Genomic DNA, 19,967 nt, shown 5'->3' with positions numbered 1-19,967 from the left:
ACGAAAACAAGGTTCAAAAGTACCCTAAAATCATACCAAATAACAAGTTATCATTAAACTGAAATAAACTCAAGTGAACAAACCCTAAATAAATCTCTAACGAGTGATCGGGGCAGACGATTTGACTTAAATTCGCGGATTAGGCCATTTAGGGGTACGGGGATTGATACCCCGCATCTCCATTTTTAATCCAAATACTCATAGTTTGATATTCTTAATTGTAAGGTTTGTAACTTGTCATTACTTTTTTTTAAAAAAATCCAAATGAAGATGCATACATCCAAAAGAAGAATGTCATTATTCCTTGTAAGGGCAATATTATTGATAAGGAATCAATTAAGGGCCTATTCTGATTTACTAAATTGAGTTGATTGAAGCTCAACTGAATTTAGTTAATTAAAGCTGAATTGTATTAAGTTAAACTGAACTGTTTGTAAGAGAAGAAAATTAGAAATTGAACTAAATTGATTGAAGCTGAATTAAACTGAACTGAATTAAATTAAACTGAAATAAACCCAAGTGAACAAACCCTAAATAAATCTCTAACGAGTGATCGGGGCAGACAGTTTGACTTAAATTCGCGGATTAGGCCATTTAGGGGTGGACGGGTGAAGGGAAAGGTAATGTTTGTACATGTAACTATGTAAGTATGTAACTTTGTAAGCCAAAAATTTAATCCCACCTCTGTGGAAAAATACAAATTTCTAAGTTGTAACTTTCTCTCTGCAAAGTGCAAACTCGCCGCTTTGATAAATCGTAGAGAAGGAAAAACTGAAAAAGCGAATGGGAAAAGAGAGTGAATTGTGGGATGATTCTGCTCTAATTAATGCTTTCGATGAAGCCATTTCCAAGTACAAGGTACGGAGTACATAGTACTATTTTTCTTTCTACTATTTTTGCTCTTAATTTGCAATTCTTGATTTCTAATCCTTCATTTTTTTTTTGTGAAGCAGAAAATGCACAAAAAAGGGTACAAGGAAAATCCGAATACTTCTTCTGCAGATATCAAATGCAGCAGTTCTGATGCTCCCTCTGTAGTTGATGCTACTAAAAAACATAACAGGTTTGGCTACCCTGCTTAATTTAATTTTTTAGGGTTTTTTGTTTGTTTTTTACTTTATTTGTGTAAATTGGGTACCCATGATTTATAATTTGTTGGGTGAGGATTTTTTTTTTTATGAAAGTAGCAACTGGGATGATTTGTTTAGCAGGCTAGGTTAATGTTTTTAAGGAGTGATATTTTGTAGTTACATATATGGAGTTTTCGGAAAAAGTTGTCACCTTTCATAGAATAATCATCCTTTGTTAGTTTCATAGATGCCCTTATGGATGATTTGGGGAGTGTTGGAAGGATCATGTGACTAGGGTTTCATAGAAAGATTTATTTTGTATCTTTGATTATGAGGGTTTGGAATTTGATGACAATCATTTCTTGATGGAGGTAGAGTGAAGTAGTTATATAATGGACTAGAAAGAGCAGTGCTTATTGCCCTACTCTGTACTAGTGATCAGGTATCTTATTCTGTGTTACACTTTGGTTAGTGGTCTTGTCGTCTCCACTATGTGTAGCGAACACATGTATCAAGTATGTTGATTGAATTCTCTGTATTCTTTTCTGAAGAATTCGCATGTTCCCAACGGATCCGATCCCAATTTTTGTGCACTCCCAAGTTATAATTTTGAGTATCTGACATAGGTGTTTCATGTTTGAGGTCAGATGGAAACTCTATGTAGCATAGCTGACAGGCTTGAGTTCTTTAACAAGGTGTCCAAAGGGTAAATATTATCTATCATCAGGGAACTTTTAGCAGTATTTGTTATGTTTTGGAGGTTTCAAGTTGCCAATCTTTTGAAGTTGATGCACAAGCTTATGGAAAAAATGATTGTATATTGATTGTCCGTAATAGTTTACTGAAATGTAATTACTTTCAGTTTTCCATGTGTTCATCTCGTCTATGATTAAGATTTACAAATCACTTCCGTTAATTCTAGTTTCTGAAAGTAAGAATTATGCACATCCTGATGCTCTTTAATACAATATTGGTGAAAGTAGAGCCAACATTAATGTAACGTAATACTTAATCTGAAGTATTAATATCATTCTTTTCAAACGAAAAAAGATGGTCTCTTGAAGCTTTTCATTGTGCATAATTGTAGGAAGTGCTGGAAGACTACCATTTCATGTAACTTGACCGTTATCATGCTTCATTACCTGCAAGCAACATAACTACTCTGATGGGATTATATTGATGCCATGGTGAATTGCTGATATCAAAGCGGTATTAGAATGATTAGGATTCTTTTTTATAATATTGCTTGATAGTAATTTTAAGTGGTTGGTTCATTTGTTTTGTATTTAAACTCTGTTACTCACTCTAAATTTGCTACCACTTCTATTTTCATGTAAAGTAATCCAGAAAAACTTGATGAGGGGAATGTTAATGGCCAACTTGCTACACCAGAAGTGGAAGAGACTGAAAGTCTGGAAACAGCTAAAGGAAATGGAAATGCAGATTCAAAAGATCCTGAAGAACATGCACTTGGGTCCAGTAGTTTGCCCCTGCAGGATCAGTCTCAAAATCATTCTACCTCCCTAGACATGGATGAATACAATCAACTATATAAACAGTATTATGAAGTTGAGGAACAAAGGCAAAATATTCTACAGAAACTGCAGAACTTCAATAATTATTATTCTTATCCTAGTGAAGTGCCTGTTTCTGGCTTGGAGTGGGGCGCCAATTCTGTTACCCAAGAATATCAATCCTCTGCAAGTCAAGTGCCTTGTGGGACAATGGTTGTTTCTTGCTGCCCATATGCTGGTCAATGCAACATGGCTTCTTGCTCTTCAGTTCCCTGCCCTTTGGCTGGTGTTTCCACTAGTACTCTTTGTGTCAATTCTCCGGCAATAGAAGATAAGGGAAAGCATTCGACAGTTGAAGATGCTGATATTGTTAAGATGGCAATGGGAGCTGCTGAAAGAGCAATGTCCACATTGACGAATGGAACTTCTGGTATTTCAATTTAACGAAAATGTTTATTGTGGTTTTGCGATGTTTTCTGTCATTTTCATCTATGCTAGCGTCAGTTATTGTTAGTTTCACCGTCATCGATACTAGCCTGTTATTGTTGTTTCACCTTCATCTAGGGCTCTAGGCTAGTGTCATTGATTCTTATATGAACCAGAGATAATTTCCCTGTATAGGACATTAGTGTGCTAACTTGAAATCGCTTTTTCTTAAAGACATCATGAAGTTTGTTAATTCCTCAGTTTCCTTGATTTTGCAACACTTGAAAATGACACTCTTATAAAGAAAAGAGGAAGGATAGGGTTTCACCTACTTTATATTGCCCATCCATCCTAGTTTACCCACCCACATTATGACATATTGCCAGGCATTTCTGGCATTCTGGCTAGTCAAACTTACTGAATTTTAAGTGTTGCAAATTTAAGGGAGTGGAGGAAGTATTTCTGCGTAAGTCCATTTCTTGGTGTAAATGATGTCTAGCTAGGCTTTGTCTTGTCCCTATAATGCGTGCATGCTTATTGATAAAGAGAATAGAGAAGTTATGGTGCTTACTGCTTAGTTTGCTTACACCTTATATATGTGGAATGCAGACTCAAAAGAGAACAAAATCAACATTGGAGCAGAACAAAGTGCTGCCCCTGGAACTGATCTAAGCACAGTCCTGAATGCGTGGTATTCTGCAGGGTTTTACACTGGAAAGTAAGTATATGATTATCTCCATTGTTACTCAAGTTTTGATTGCGAGTGTGGAAAAAGTAGCTAGAGAGTGTTGGAACTGTGAAAGAGAAAAGGTTGATTTGATAGAGAGAAGGGGGGATCAGTTGTAAGCAAAGTAGGCAATACGAAGATAACTTCGAGACATCGGAATTGAGCGAGTGTATGATTAATATTGATTGTACACCAATGCATTTGTGTTATTTGCAGTGATAGATGTTTAGTATTGTTTACCCCCGAACATCATATGCCTGTTAGCAGCTCTCTGTTATTTGCAGTATGTTATGTACGTCTTACTAATGAAAAACTTCCATTTATCGCAGGTATTTAACAGAACAGTCTCTAGCTAAGAAGCAGCATGATTAGATGTTATTTGCATTCTCGTTGCAGCAAGCTGTGTCGTCCAGTATGATTTAAACTTGAAAACATTTCATCTATAGTGAATCATTCAAGTAGGCAGCCAACAAAGTGGAATTTCCTTTGTTTACTTCCAATTCCTCAATGATGAATGTGCCATTAAGCTAATAAGCTTCTCCAAGCTTCAATATTTTTATTTCTAGCTGTGTTACTTTGTTGCCTTCCGTAATCGGATTTCCTATGAACTCGTGGTCTGTAAGCTTCTTACTTGGTTGAATGAAAATGACTGGCAATTTCCAAGTTTATTAGGGTTTTTGGATGTGTATACAATTTATGAACAGAATTTGAAGGGGCGTCTTCGTGTTTGACATACATATCAGAAAGCATAATACAAACACAAGCACTTGAATATAACTTTTTCCTCTCGTGTTTCAACTGTTTACATTGCTTTATTTTTGTACTTAAAATATTTCATTATTATAAGTTTCTAGAAAATACGCATGAGAATGATTTGGTCGTTTAGACCTTCAACTGTGTACTTCTGAAATGCACGGATTTGCAACGCTTGCAGAGCTCACAGTTCTTCCAAACAGTAGCCTAGATTAAAACCCAACTAGGATTGATTAATTATTATATATAAGCTAGATTAAAACAGGCCTAGGTTAAAACCCAACTAGGATACAAAAGAAATACAGGAATGACATGTAAGAAAAGGAGGCATAATGTTTTACAGTATAAAAACCAAGGTGACATTTCTGGCATAAATTTAGCAGCCAAGAAATGACAAAAATTCATATAATTTCCTTTAGTTTTACAGTATGATCGATATACACATTAGTACATTACTATGAGGCCTAAGAAAGAGTATTGCTCATGGATTTACAAACCTACAGTTTCAGACTATAAACTCAGTATCTGGCAAATCCAGTGATGCAGAGACAGCATCAATTCACTTGGTCACACTTTCACATTCTTTGCAGCTTGTTTAATTTGATCAATTGTAAAAATGCCGAACATGCCATCATCTCTGACAGCGTTAATTACTGCCAGTGCAACATCATCAACGTTGACAGGTGGTGCCAAAAGTAAGTCTGAAGCAGGAAGAAAATTTAAAGGTCTAACAAAGTTCTCCGTAGCATTCAGAATTTTCTCCCATGGCTCCCCAATCAAATCAAGAGGGATCTCAAAGCCATCTACCCTTCTCTTACCATATATGAAACCTGGCCTTAGTATAACCCCTGAGGAAATTCAGATTCAAAAAAGACATAAGCACAGCCTCCTTGATTAAAAGAAACGGACATATCCACATAGCATTACATGGAAAGGCCATACAGCTTAAAGCGTGTACAAGAACAAAACAATTTGAAGGGGTAAGATTGTAATGAGAGCAGTAACTCCCTTAGTTTAGAGAAAAAGATTATATATTAGTATGGTGTGCCTCCATTAGTTCTACCTGGAAAATTTTATGGTCAACAAAACAAGTATGAACCCATTACTTGTTGATAAAGGAACTTCCAGAGAGAAAAAAGTGAATCAGAACTCAGAAGATGATCCCAACCACACAAGTTTATTGTTTTATTTCTAACCTTTTTAAGTTTCAAGATACTTCAACTGGTCAACATAGAAGCAACGAGCATCGACACATGAAAAGAAAATTATCAAGTGGTAGTTATTACCTGAATTGGGGTATCTAGAAAGAATCTCTGATTCAGCTTTCCTCTTTGCAGTAAAGTAACTAGATTCACGCAAGAAGGGTGGCAAATTGTAATCATGAACTGAGATCAAGATGAATTTAGGGACTCCTGCAAATAAAAGTAAGAGAGTAATGAATTAAATGGCCGCATATAACCTAATCTTCCATAAACAACAGGATTAGGGACTCCTGCAAATAAAAGTAAGAGAGTAATGAATTAAATGGCCGCATATACCCTAATCTTCCATAAACAACAGGATCAAAACTAGTTGTCTCTATGGTTGTTTTAATATAAATGGCATATATCTATCTGCATTCCTCCAGTCTGCAACTCTGCATATCCAGCATACATAGGATACGATTGACTTGTTACAGTTGTCCAAATTTTTGTTCTATCTCTAGCCCTATGACCTAGTGACAATGTTCATAATACAATCGTGTCATTTTTGAAAAAAATAGTGTGGCATTCTTAGGGAACGCAATATAATTCAATGGCACATATATATTTTCACCGGGAGATTTGAAGAAAACGTGACAATTAAAGCCATGTATTGTTACTATCTGAATGATTACCAAACTATTCAAAAGATCATGTTCTAAACAAGACACCTTACACCATTAAAAACTGTCACTGAACTGACACACTCCCCGATTACATCCTGAATTTAAATTAGTGCCTTACATGTTAAAGTACAGATAAAATGATACACAGTTATCTGTTTTTCCAGAAAATGGTTTCTCTTACTTTGATAAAATTTGGAACACGAACAATAAATATAAGATTATTGTTAATGATGCATAAAAGTGAAAATTATCAGATCAGGCATTACTTTCCTCATTGAAAACATACATAAAGTCACATAGACATTTACCATAATCTTTTGCAGCAGTTACCGCTGCAATATTAGCCTCGCCATTAATCCTTTTCAGCTGCTCCTCATTTCCAAAACCTCCCAAGGTTGAAGCAACAGCAGTGGCTCCAACAAGGATTTCATCCCAATTAGCATAAAAAACATCCCCTGTGATATGGAAGATATTAGATACATGTTTCCATGAAAGACCACAGATCTTCACAATTACTATATAACCTATGTGTCTCGACAAACCACTGTACGTGCATTGCTTTAAGACTGCAATCTCTTAATTGTAATCTAATTGATTAGGAACTATTATACAAGCATAAGAGGTGATAAACCATCCATGGAGCACATCAGCACAGGATAGCATTACTAGAAAGGTTGCTATCCCACGTGCCAGGTAACTATCAAGATAATATTCCGACCACAGAGAACCCAAAGAGACCACTATTTCCCATGCTTCTGCAAACGCGCAACTATCAACAAATCCACAGGTAAACATTCTAAGGTTCTTGTAAACATTGTCTGACTTATCTGGTCTAAAAAATATAATGTGCAACCCACATTCCACAACAAACTTCACCGAGTTGCACAATAATTTTTTATTTCTTCCTTTTTGGAATAATTAATTATTGGCTTTGAAGTTTGGTCAAGTTTTCTGCAGGAGCTCGCCTACACTAATCTGCAAAAAATAACCATGGCCCAACTAATCCTTTAAATTTAGCAAAAGAGTAAGTTTCATACATATCTTTTAGTCATATGCCTCCTAGTTAGTTGCTAGATTCTGTGTGTATTCTGTTCCTCCTTATGTTGAGTATAGTAAATTCAGGACATATTTATGTTATATATAAAATTACCAGATTTACCACATTCAGCAAGATCTTTCATTATATAGTACAAATAACTCTACAAAGCAATTTTGTTGAGTAACCGAATTTACCGGAAATATTCAATCAGATTTTGACAGGCAGCAACTTTGTTTAAAAAATTATTTTTGTAAATAGAATTTCAGAGAAATGCTACAACATTTATATTGATTTTCTCATTCATTAATCATTAGGCATTAATGGAAGGACAGTATAGATAGTTAGATACCAAGTAGACACAAGATCCAGTAAAATTTCCATTGATCAAGAACTTTAAAAAGTTAACAGTAAGATCAGTGTGGTAAGATAGCATGAAAGTGGCACATGCCTGGGATCCAAGAAACCTGATCTACCCAAGATTCTGAAATACGAGGCCGTCCTGACCTGCAAAAATTTCATTGAAGCTTCAAGTTCTGTACAGGCAACTAGAAACTTCATATATAAGTAATGGAGTACTAAAGGTATCAGCTATACAAGATTGTGCAAGGCAAGCAAGGAGGAAATTGTCAATTGAGATGATGAAAAAGTCGCACCTGCTTAAACTTACAACCTCAATGCCTTCTGAAACTGCAGCCTTGCATATGGCAGATCCAACAAAACCACTGCCTCCCACAACAACTAACTATCGAGAAAAGCAGATCCAGAGAGCAAAAAAGTTATATAAAGTAACTATCAGTTAATTTAGAGAAAGAAGATTGATCTAACCCATTCAAATTCATACCTTTTCAGATTTAACATCAGCTGTAACATCAATTGTAGCAGAATTGGAGTTGTCTATGTTTGTTCCTGAATAACTACACTTGACATGACATCTCTTGAACCTGTGATGAGGTAACATGAAAAAAAAAACATTCTGAATAATTGTTCTACGGCTACTTCTTTAAAGCTCAACCATTAATCTTAGTAATCCCTTTTACACATGACTACAACAATTGTCATATTTCATTTTCATATAATTAACTACGATTCTACAAACCCCTTTAATGTACACAAAATAATCCACCTAAAATCATACAAACACATAATATATCTGAAATCCCCCTTTTCCATATACTCAAAATTCAATCAAAATCCAAAAAAAAAAAAAAACATCACCTACATGTAAATTGACAACAAGAAAAACATACCCAACAAATTCAATTATGAAAATAAATAACAAAAAGATAGTTTCAATCAACAGAAATTCACACCCACATGTAAATTTACAATAAGAAAAACATACCCAACAAATTCAATTATGAAAGTAAATAACAAAAAGACAGTTTCAATCGACAGAAATTCAGTACATTAAAGAGAAATCATGCAAATGTATAAAAACAAAAGGGTAGAATTATAATTATGTGGGGAAGAGAGAGAAAGTACCGATTCTGAAGAGGCAAAAAAGCTTTAGAGGGGGGATGAGAGAGAAAGAGGAGTCTGCCACTGAAAGATGAACAAGGGGTAAGAGAAATGGTGGGTGGAGATACAACCGAGGACATTGACATCCTCGTCTTCTTTGTTGAGTAATCAAGATTTTGTGCTGAATTTCAGAGAAACAACTTTCAATCCTCTAATTTATGAAGAAATTTGGGTTTTTTTGAGAATTGAATTTCCCACAAAATTTAAGTGGCAAGTGTGGGTTACACAGGGTTTTGGTGAAAATGAACCTCTAATTTATTGGCCAAGCTTAAGAAAATTGCAATTTTGCATATTAATAAAAAAAAAATCCCAATTTCCTCCTTAATAAATACAAGTAATTAATAAATATAATAATCTAGATTTTCCAATTGCCTTTTCAATTCATTTTTGACAATTTCTTTTAATTTATATATTGATAAGGCAATGAGATCTTGGCTTAGTGGTTAAGATTGAGGTTATGTATATCACTTTGAAACATTTTTAGTCTTATCTAATTTTGTTGATATCATTTAGTATAGTTTAGATCATGCTCAATGATGGTACACCTCTAAGTCTCTACACCTACAATCTCCAATCAAAATAAAGAGTTTCATCAACACCTACTTTGTACCGACTATTATGTTCTTGTATAATAGCCTTTGAAAACCTTATAGTTATCAATTGCCTCCTAAGATCAATTCTTCAACCAATTTCATTTCCACTTCAATGTTATTGACTCATTGCCCTAGGTTCTTATATTTGGATTGAAAAGAATGATTTAGCCTCCTTATTTAGCTGCTTCCCATAATTTTTTCTAGCACTACTCTTTGATCAACTCATTTCAATTATTTTTAAAAGGTTAGTAGTTTTGAATTATAGTGTACGTAGAAACCTTTTGTTTTCCACCCTCGTGTCTTTTGCTTTTTTTTTTTCCTTTTCCCCACTAAACTTGTATATACTTTGAAAAATAATCTCATTATTTTTATCGAGTATAGATGAGAATCAATCCATAGATCCATTTCACCACCTTTCTAATCCTTTTATCATTGAGACAATTTTCATTATGCTTAAAACATACTCTTACTCGATAGTCTTATAGACCAAAGTCATTAAATTAACTGAAGGATAATGATATGTTATTAGGAAATTTATGACCTATTCGAGTAAGTTGTCTTCACATTACTTTCTTTGTAGCATAGGTGCATACCTTTGTAATATTTTATGATACATGCATCACTCTTTAGCAATTTTATTGAATTGTATGGATTTGTATCACATAACACATTTATCTTATCCTCAAAATTAATCAAATGAGTCATTGTAAGAAACACTTTCAATAATAGCAAACACAACAAACACGTGTTTCATAAAATAAAAAATAATGAGTAATATCAATGAAGTGCAAGTAGCACAAACCCATCTAAACCCGACATGATGCACGCCGGTAGTCCATGGTTCATGCAATGACACCAATGTTAAATTTTAGCACAAGCCTGATTGGTCCATCTATGCATCACACATTCACACTACTTAATTTAACATTACACGTGGTTTGAGCTATGTGTATTTAGAAGACCACAAGAGACTAACACGACGTTCTTAGCTCACTATAAACATAACTCACTTGAACACGAGACCCACTAACCTAACACATGGACTTGCACGACCATATCCATTCCAGTCAACCTTCATTATTTAGCTCATACATCCATTAAGTAACCCATTTTGTTTTAGATACGACATGCTCAATCACAAGAACCACTGACTTAACATAAACTTGCCTGATCTGATCTGACCCGAGCCGGGCCAGGGGCCACCACCCCCACTTGACCCCATACCCCATTATTTGGTTGATTAATCATCAACCCTTGGACCTGATGTTTTCATTAAAGAAAAACGAATCTATCCATCCATCTCCTAGTCCTCCCACACCACCAGCTCAATAAAATGGAAAAACGACAATACCAGAAAGAAACGTCATATCCGGTAACCCCAAAAGCCGTCATCGCCTAATCCTGCAACTTCCTCCCATTCCTTCAGACACCATATATACCTCTTTCTCTCTCCTCCTTTCACCTCTTTCTATTTTTTCTGCAACTCAAATTCACCAATCATCTTCTTCAATCTCCACTTTCTCTCTCCTCTTTCTCGCATTTTCTCTCTCTTCAATTTCCAGAAAACCATTAACAATGTTGGTGCTATCTTCCTCTACTCCTCCCGTTCTTGAGCTGCTCAAAGATAGGGTTTCTTCTTCGTCGGCGGCGTCTTCTTCGGCGTTTTCTTCGGTGGTTCTTCGTCGGAGTTTTTTCACTCGGAGTAACTCTTCGTTACTATGTTGCTGCTCTTCCAAGCTCAAATTAATGGCGGATGCTGCTGTTCCGTCGTCTTCTTCTGTTTCTGCTTCTGATTCTGATTCTTATTCTGCTGCTGAAGAGGATAATTGCAAGATTCCACTCAAGAATGATAATCAGAATCAATCTCTTCGTTCTCGCACTTACCTTGATGTTCGTTCTGCTGAAGGTGTATTATCTTTCTATTTTTTTTATCTTTCCGTTTTACTACATTTTATTGCTTGCAATGAAGAACTTCCACAAGTTATTTGCGTGTTATTTTGATTAGTTTATTGTTATAACTGAATGTCTGAAATGTAGATGACTGTTGAATTGATGTTTCAGCATTTTTGGTGTCCAATTTTGTATTAATTCGCTTATGAAATAATCGGCGACAAGTTTCTGTTCAATTAATATGTAATGTTTTGATATTTTTGTTTTCTATGATTTGATTAATATGTTACAGTGTAGAGTTTTGTTTATCTGATCGGAAAATTTTGAGACAGAACAATTAATTAGTGTCCAATTTAGTGTGTTTCTTTGCTTATGAAAAAATTGGAGACAATTTTCTGCTGGATTGATATGCAGTTTCTTGATTAATTTACAGTTATAAGCGGTTTCTTGAATGATGTAATATGCTAAAATGTAGATTGCTGTTGGATTAGTATATGAGTGTTTAAATTTTCTCTTTATCCGATTAGATTTTTTTAGACGGATTAATCATTTTTAGTGTTTATTTGTTGATGAAGAAATCGGAGACAAGTTCTTTATCCTTTGCAGGATTCATATACAGATTGATAATTGAACATTTCTTTTCCTGCTCTGTTTGTTTACTTGTCTGATGTTTTGGTTGCATCTTCTCGACTGATGTACTGTAGTGATTACAGAATTTGAATCATATAAGAATAACAATGTGGAATTTGAGAAAGAGAGAGAAAGAGATAGAGGTCCTTTGTTGGTTCACTTCTTAGGATGAAATAATTTTGAATGCCTATGCGCGTTAGTTCATTATTTTTGAACCGCATAGCTCAAGATTGTTGCTGACTTGCTGTTTTTCCCAAGAAGCATATGATGGAGAGTAGATTCCTGCGTACTAATACAGTTCACAAGTTTTCCTTTCCTCTTTGAAATATCTAAATTGTTTCTAGTGTTTTTACTTCTGAAAGTAGCATCACTCTAGGCTTTCTGTTGAAATGTGAAAGGATGAGTATCATACTAGAAAATAGAAACATCCCTAACTTTACTTGGATAAGTAGTGACATTCTCTTTGGGAGTGACCACTGACCACTGGCTAGAGTTCGTTTTAGCCAGCTCAATTGGTGATGAGCTCTTGTGCTTTCACATGTACCAACACTTTATAAGTGGAGAGAGAAGGAAAAATTTGCAACTTGTATGACTGTATGCATCTTCTTATATCATGCTTTTATTGCCTACCTTTTATGAGCTGGTCTGGTACAATAGATTTATGGTTAATTGCAGTGAGCAATAGTTTTTCCTTTCCTTTCTTTTTTAATCTAATGGTGCTTCAATAAATAACCCAACAAATGGTCATTTTGATTTAAAGTTGAATCACAATTTAGAAAAGAAAGCCTAGGTTTGGGATGGATCATTTAAGACTTTACATTATGTTATTGCTGGGATTCATGATGGTATATTCAATAGCTTTCAAGATGGTCTTAAGTAAAAGGGGATGCTTCTCTCTCTTAAGTACTGAGCTCAACCTTCAAAGCTCCAAGCTCCACATCTTTTCAGAATTGCTGTTCTTAACGATAGGTTATTAAGCTCTAGTTTTCTCTTTATTTCTCCAGAAAACTCTCTTCGTTTTTTTCACTCCTCATAAAATTTCTGTCTAAGATGGAATTTGGATGTAATGATGACTTGACCGTATTGTTGAATGTCTCTTTTACTGTTAAGTGCTTCTTTAGATTTTGACTACACATCTAAGGACTGTCTGGGAACCCAAGGCACTACCTGTGCAGTTTGAGAAAGGATTCCTACTTCCCTATGTAGGATGTTCTTAAGAGAGGTATTTTCAGGTTAAGATGACTCTGCTTTTGTTGCCTGTTTTGTTAAATGTATCTCTAAACTTAGCCTTTCATTTTCTTTCGTAGATGACAACCATATGCAGTCAAGCATGCTTGAGCTCTATAATGTCTAGTTGTTGACCTTTTTGTTGTAGGGTTGTGGACTAGAAGAGCAAGTGACAAGTTTATAATTGTTGTTCAGAGTTTCTCAACAGTTCCTTCCCCTTCCTTTTAACCTTCGAATTGCTGAGTTGATTCCCATATTTTGCAAAGTGATTTTTGGTTCTATTGTTATATTATCATACAATGAAGAAATTTTATTAAGTACTTTGCCATTGTGAAGTGTCTGCTACTGCGGTATGTTTTGACACATATGTATTGATAAAGTTTGTCAAAACCTTAAAATCGGCATTCTTAAGAGTTAAGACCAAGGAGTCTAGACCATTTTTTTTAAAATTTTTTCTCGGGTATTATGATATCTTCCCTTAATGATATGTATATCCCTGCAGAGCTGATTTCTGGAATAAAAAGAGAATCAGAAACTGGAAGATTGCCTAAAGGTGTTACTGCTGCAGTGGAGGAACTTTTTCACTACTACCGCAACGCAGTAAGTTATATTATTGATCAATTCATTTCCTGGAATGCTATCTGTAGCCATTTTTGGAAATTGGGTTATATTTCTTCAAACAAATGGAAAATTATGCTGTTATGAATTTTTTTTCTCTGATTGGATGTGAGCATATGTTGCATTACCCTATGTCCATCTCTCATCAGACAGTAAAGTACATTCTGAAGTTGTCTGAAGCTTGTCTCCTTGAAGCCCTGGGATTTCGTATCATTATTTACAATGTTTATCTAGTCCTTAAATTAGAAATTCTCTCCTGCTCCTCGAATATTTCTGGCAGACTCTAGTTTCCTTATCAATTCTATTTCACAATCAACCCAATTTGATTCCTGTTTCCCAACTTTGAAGTAGAAGTGCAAAATTGTTTTACATATTTTCTAGTCAAGACTTTGAATTCTCCTTTTGGATTTAAATATGCCTTTTGCTATTTTACCAATTGGAGCTAAGTATGCGATTATGTGAGGGCATGGCTATTTTTGATATAACCTTCTTTATATTCTCATCAGGGGGGAGGGTGCTTAATTGCTTGTTGCTTTTAAGTTTTGTAGTGGACAAGACTCAAGAAACATTTGACATATTCGTATTTCCTTAATTCTAAAAATCTGAATATTGCACAATAAATGTCAAAATGGGGAAAATTTGGCACATTTAACAGCCTGTACTTATCTTTCTTGCAATAGCTTACACTAGTTGCTGAATATGTCAGCAGCCTCTCTGTTATCGCATAGACATGGATGCGTACATCTTACTCCCTTTGCCTTGCCTGGACGAAAGATTCTTTAGAGATTTTTTTACTTTTTCCATAATAAATAAAATCTTATTGGGGAGACAGGAAAACCTGTTGGATGAACTAAATTTCCTTTTTTCTATACTTTCTGTTTGTAATTCTGATGATAGAGAGATTAGAGACTTATGTCCTGTAGCCTGTAGATAGGTTTGAGTATCTATTTAGTAGTGTTGAGTTTTGACATCTGTCAACTGGTTTAACTTTTCAGGTCCTTACAAGTGGAATTTCTAATGCTGATGAACTAGTGTTGTCAAACATGAAAACTATGCTGTATTTTGTGTTAATGGATATGGAGGTATTTTTTTGCTCTAATTTACTCGTGATTGGTAGACATCAGTTGTTTATAATCTCCCAAAAAGTTTATCTATAAAACACTATAAAAATAACAATTTTATATATGACGGGATTTATGCACCACTCAGCTGCTTATATGGTTAGTGGTTTTAATATATCTTACAGGACCCTTTTGTATTTCCTCCGTATCACAAAGCTATTCGAGAGCCTATTGACTATTATTCCTTTGGTCAAGATTACATTCGTCCATTGATTGATTTTGGGTGAGTTAACCTCCTGTCTTTCTTTTAGTGGCATCATTATTTTATAACAGTACTTGACTTATGACATGAAAATAGTTCATATAATCTCTTCAACGTAATTTAACATGATTTTATTTAAAGAGAATGTTGCGCTTGTCTGATTCTCTAATGGATATTGCGCTTGTTTGATTCAAAAAATTTATAATTTATGATGTTGTGGTTATTACATAATGTGGCTGCTGTTTGATTCAATGGAACTTATTGATTAACATAATAAAATTAGTTATCAAATATGATTGAAAGCCTAAAAGTACAAGTTACATTGTGCTTAAAGTGGAGGTACATTCTGGTCTTCTGGATATTGTTTAGGAAGAAAACACGGATTACTTTTGTAGGATATACTTCTGTAATGTTTGGCATACTTTTATGTGCTGATTTAGTTTGTTTGATTCTTCGGGGGCTGGATTTGATTTTAAAAAATCAGCACAAGCATGTCTAGCTTTGGGGTTTTAGGCTCAACCAATTCTCGATCCTTATTGTCATTGTTTAATTTCAGAAATTCATACGTCGGCAATATCACCCTTTTTCATGAAATGGAGGAGAAGCTTCAGCAGGTATTTATTCTCACATCTCTTTGTTTCTCAGTCTTTTTTAAGCTGCTCTACCTGAGTGATTATTGATTAAGGTAGTAGATAGGAAGAAAGTGTTAAAAACTCAAAATCATATGGCCATTAATTGTTGGTGATTCTTTTTGGATGAATCTGAAAGGTACTATTTGGGGCCTAATGATGTGATTTAAGAGGAGGAAGTAATGTGCAATTTTATATTAGCCAATATCCTATGTGTAGAGATTTGACCTAGGATACCAGATTCAATTATAGGATAAGCTTGGCAATAATGATGTTCTCAAGATATTATAAACAAGATTGTGTATGTGCCTTGATAGTGGGATAATGTACCTGTAGGTTTTACTGTCATGTCTTTTAAATATATATCTATCTTCTTAGCAAGGAGGCCCTATATAGTGCTGTGCTTGCTACATCTTATACCAGCAACTTGTGCATTTGATAAATTCCTAGTAAAGGTTCCCATAATGTTGCAGCTTCAATATCCTAGCATTAATGTGCAGGGGCATAACATTATCTTAATGTCCAACCATCAAACTGAAGCAGATCCCGCCGTGATTGCATTGCTTCTGGAGAAGACAAATTCACTCATCGCAGAAAATCTGGTGACATCAATATGCCTTTTGTCAAATATGTAATTTGCACCCTTTGTTGTGCATTATTTTTTCAAAGCTTACATGGAAAGGGTGTAACTTTTATATGCTGCAGATCTACATAGCAGGCGATCGAGTTGTAACTGATCCTCTTTGCAAACCATTTAGCATGGGAAGGTGATCTGATATCCTCTATCTCTTGTTTAAGGAACCCTGTCTACTTTTTGATGTTTGGTTGTCATCTATTTCTTTTTTGTTACGGTTCAGGAATCTTCTTTGTGTTTACTCTAAGAAGCACATGCATGATGTTCCTGAGCTTGTTGATGCAAAGAAAAGAGCAAATACAAGGAGTTTGAAAGAGTTGGCCTTACTTTTAAGGTAATTAGTACAATTCTGGATTCAGCTTCATTGTTCATGAAACTAGTACTGCTATTTGTAATTTTGTTGATCTCTGGATGTAGCTTCAAATTGCGCATTAGTTCTTAATAGTGAAGGACTGAAGGGATTGCAAATTCTTATCCCATGTGGCCATGTTCTTTGTATTTCTTTCTTGCCCATGTTGAATTATGGTTTCTGAAATGTTTGGAAGACCTGAAACAGTGAAAATTTGGGAGAAACTTGATTCATAAATGATCAACTATTTGAATATGGTTTGTTCATGGGGCTGTTAGCAGTTTATATTAAATAGAAAGGTCTTTGGGCTTGGTGCTTAGCTATATGATTATGCTTATAAATGCTTAAAGGTAACTCTGTAAACCAGGAAATCCGGATGAGCATTTAAACTTATATTAGAACCACCCAACAGGCTTTTTATGTGAAAGTGTGTTTGCTCACTTTGCTGGCCTCTATGTGTGGTTTATTTATTTAATTTTTTTTTTTTTTTTGTGTGTGTGTGTGTGTGTGTGTGTGTGTGTGGTGGCTTGAAGTCTGAAATGTAGTTTTTTCCCGGTGTTCTATTCTGAATATTTTCTCCTATCTTTTTCTCGTGCTGGGTCTTCTAAATGATATATCTACATCCAGAGAAGGTTCAAAAATAATCTGGATCGCACCCAGTGGTGGAAGAGATCGTCCAGATGCTGTCACTGGTGAATGGTACCCAGTAAGTTTTAATGTGACGTTAGATAGTAAAAATTTAGACCGTTGCATTTTCTTCTGACATCTGTACTTGCACTTTTCATAATTACATTTTGTGCTGATTGCTGTATACTTATTACTCATGGAATGGGAGATATTATGCTCCTAATGGATGTTTTGTTTTGTTTGACATCTTTTTATTTGTTTTTCATGTAGGAGGCATTATTTGTGCGTAACTTAGTTGCTATTCTTGCTATGATCTCCTTTCTGTGTGTATATAGAGTATAGACTAGTTCGACTGTGCAAGTGAATCATGAATCTTATTTCTTGCATTTCTTTTCTGCTATTTTACTATGCCATTTATATGATACTGATTGGAAGAGCATCAGGCAACTTTTGATGTCACATCAGTGGATAATATGAGAAGGCTTGTGGAACATTCTGGCGCACCAGAGCATATCTATCCAATGGCATTACTATGCTATGACATTATGCCTCCTCCAGCACAGGTATCTTTATGTTGTTTGAACAAGCCTGCTTGACTTTGAATTTCTTTTATTTGAAAGCTTGCCTTTCCTTCTCTCTGTAGGTTGAAAAAGAAATTGGGGAGAAAAGAGTAATATCCTTCCATGGAGTTGGGTTGTCTGTTGAACCGGAGATCAAATACTCTGATATTTCTTTTGGTTGTGAAAACGAGATAGAGGTTGGTTATAGTTCAGAAACTCTTGCACTAAGTGGCTCACATAAGATCATAACATGGCAAGGTCCAAAATTGTGATTCTTGTGGTGATTTTATTGCAGGCTAAGGCGGCTTATGCACAAGCATTATATGCTTCTGTGAAAGAACAATATAAAGTCCTCAATGCTGCTATATATGAAAAACAAGGCTCAGGTGCATCAACAATGGCGACTTCTCTGTCACAACCTTGGACCAGTTGACATCAGTGGCCTTTGCTTTCTTTTTAGGTAATCCTGCATTCTTTTCAGTCAGGAGAATCATAAAATGCCTCTTATAAGCTTGACCCCCCCAATAATAAAACTAATTTGGTGTCTTCTTTGGCAAAACTATGTGCGACTTCTTATGTGTAGTTTGGAGGTGCCAAGGTTCTCTCTCTTTTTTGTTCAAATTAGTGGTCGTTTTCCTCATTCACTCCTCAAGAGGACTTTTTTTTATTAATTTTTTTTTTATAAATTATTTTCTTTGAGATACTTTGTAGCATCTCCCTTGGTCCCTTTGGCCTTTGCCCCTTAAAAGAATGACAAATTTGTTATGCACCAGGATGATACTACCTCGCTAACCATGTGTACCACTACTGCCTATACGATAATTAACATGTGCCTCTCATCTGAATTATATTAAGGTGCTACAATGTATTGCAATTTGTTTCACTCTCTTAATAACACTAACTAATTGTGATTGCAGCTATTAAGAGAACTCGTAGCTTCCCCTGTTGCTGTCCATCATTCTTACGCACCTTCAAGCGACGATTTTTAGTGTTCTATTGCTTGTGGAGGCAGCATGCTCAATTATTTTTCCTCGAGGGGATAGTAGGTGGGGAGGAGATTGTAGCTGTCAGCCTATCACTACTATTCCAATTTTTGCTAGGTTCCATTTTCTGAGAAATTTGGTCTTTACAGGAAAAGGTTTCAAACATTCATGACCTCTTAGGTGCTCTATTCAGTCATTGTACAGCATTGTTCTTCCGTAAAATGTATATTTCCAAATATTGTATTGTTTCTTAGGCGAAAAACGTTACGGAGTACCTTGTTATATTACTCTAATTACTGAAATTTTGGTATCAATTTTTGACACATCTATAGTTCTATCAGCCTTCAACTGTGTTTTTGTCTTTTGTTATTTGTACAGTAACCCTTTGATATTTTCCCCCCTCCCTATTAGTTAATAAAGTGTTTTAACTTTCATTAACACCTGAAAACACCTACTGTGAATCATGCCTTTCATACAACTACACAAGTGCGTAGTAGTAAGAAGTATTACTCATTATTATAAGAATATGAAAGTATGAAATAAAAGCTAATTTAAATAATGAGAACATGCTTATATAGAGTACAACTAATAAAAGAAAACGATGCTAATCTAGATGTAACTAATAAAAGAAAAGCAGTAGCAATATAATTAGTTGCATTAAACAACCCTAAATAACCCTTAAATTTCACTCCCTTGTATTTAGGCATTTAGCTAATTAAGCTATAATAACTGCATTGTTAACAATTTTGAGGAAAACAAAGCCAATCTTTCTTTCTTGTCCAAACCTAAAGGACCATAACTGACCAACATCACCTAGTTTAAGACCAATTTTGTTAACCACATCCATCCAACCACCTTGCAGCACTAGATTCTTCTTCTCTTTCGTATTCTTTGGCCACATTGATAGATATAGCTCTCTCTCTTCTTTGTTTCGCAATAGTAAAGTCACATTAATATCGCCGCCTTCTTTCAATGTTTTTACTTCTTCAC

General features: G+C 35.0%; 3 protein-coding genes across 4 annotated transcripts; 2 read left to right on the top strand and 1 right to left on the bottom strand.

Annotated features, from left to right (window-relative positions):
* The first annotated feature begins 528 nt into the window (after nucleotides 1-528).
* On the top strand, nucleotides 529-4,514 carry LOC110730116. 2 transcript variants are annotated; one of them, XM_021909891.1, is made up of 5 exons: nucleotides 529-858; nucleotides 954-1,063; nucleotides 2,410-3,014; nucleotides 3,620-3,728; nucleotides 4,067-4,514. In XM_021909891.1, exons 1-5 carry the CDS (start codon nucleotides 784-786, stop codon nucleotides 4,107-4,109), a joined length of 942 nt encoding a protein of 313 aa, XP_021765583.1. In that variant the 5' UTR covers nucleotides 529-783; the 3' UTR covers nucleotides 4,110-4,514. The 2 variants fall into 2 exon arrangements, with proteins under 2 accessions (XP_021765583.1, XP_021765584.1); XM_021909892.1 differs by lacking the exon at nucleotides 529-858 and adding an exon at nucleotides 2,158-2,257.
* Nucleotides 4,515-4,760: 246 nt separating this feature from the next.
* Nucleotides 4,761-9,180, bottom strand: LOC110730115 (uncharacterized protein At1g32220, chloroplastic-like). Its single transcript, XM_021909890.1, has 7 exons — nucleotides 8,879-9,180; nucleotides 8,238-8,337; nucleotides 8,050-8,138; nucleotides 7,845-7,900; nucleotides 6,666-6,812; nucleotides 5,777-5,902; nucleotides 4,761-5,338 (listed from the first exon to the last, which is right to left on the bottom strand). Exons 1-7 carry the CDS (start codon nucleotides 8,998-9,000, stop codon nucleotides 5,058-5,060), a joined length of 921 nt encoding a protein of 306 aa, XP_021765582.1. The 5' UTR covers nucleotides 9,001-9,180; the 3' UTR covers nucleotides 4,761-5,057.
* A 1,475-nt stretch (nucleotides 9,181-10,655) lies between these two features.
* Nucleotides 10,656-19,317, top strand: LOC110730114 (glycerol-3-phosphate acyltransferase, chloroplastic-like). The gene is made up of 13 exons (XM_021909889.1): nucleotides 10,656-11,413; nucleotides 13,757-13,854; nucleotides 14,868-14,954; nucleotides 15,119-15,216; nucleotides 15,752-15,809; nucleotides 16,325-16,426; nucleotides 16,530-16,591; nucleotides 16,682-16,792; nucleotides 17,435-17,513; nucleotides 17,878-17,997; nucleotides 18,078-18,191; nucleotides 18,290-18,454; nucleotides 18,912-19,317. Exons 1-12 carry the CDS (start codon nucleotides 11,083-11,085, stop codon nucleotides 18,425-18,427), a joined length of 1,398 nt encoding a protein of 465 aa, XP_021765581.1. The 5' UTR covers nucleotides 10,656-11,082; the 3' UTR covers nucleotides 18,428-18,454; nucleotides 18,912-19,317.
* The last annotated feature ends 650 nt before the right edge of the window (nucleotides 19,318-19,967 follow it).

This window comes from Chenopodium quinoa, unplaced genomic scaffold (assembly GCF_001683475.1).
Source record: "Chenopodium quinoa cultivar QQ74 unplaced genomic scaffold, ASM168347v1, whole genome shotgun sequence".
NCBI lineage: Eukaryota > Viridiplantae > Streptophyta > Magnoliopsida > Caryophyllales > Amaranthaceae > Chenopodium > Chenopodium quinoa.
The sequence above is the reverse complement of the archived record's forward strand: the minus strand, read 5'-3'. Positions and strand labels throughout refer to the sequence as shown.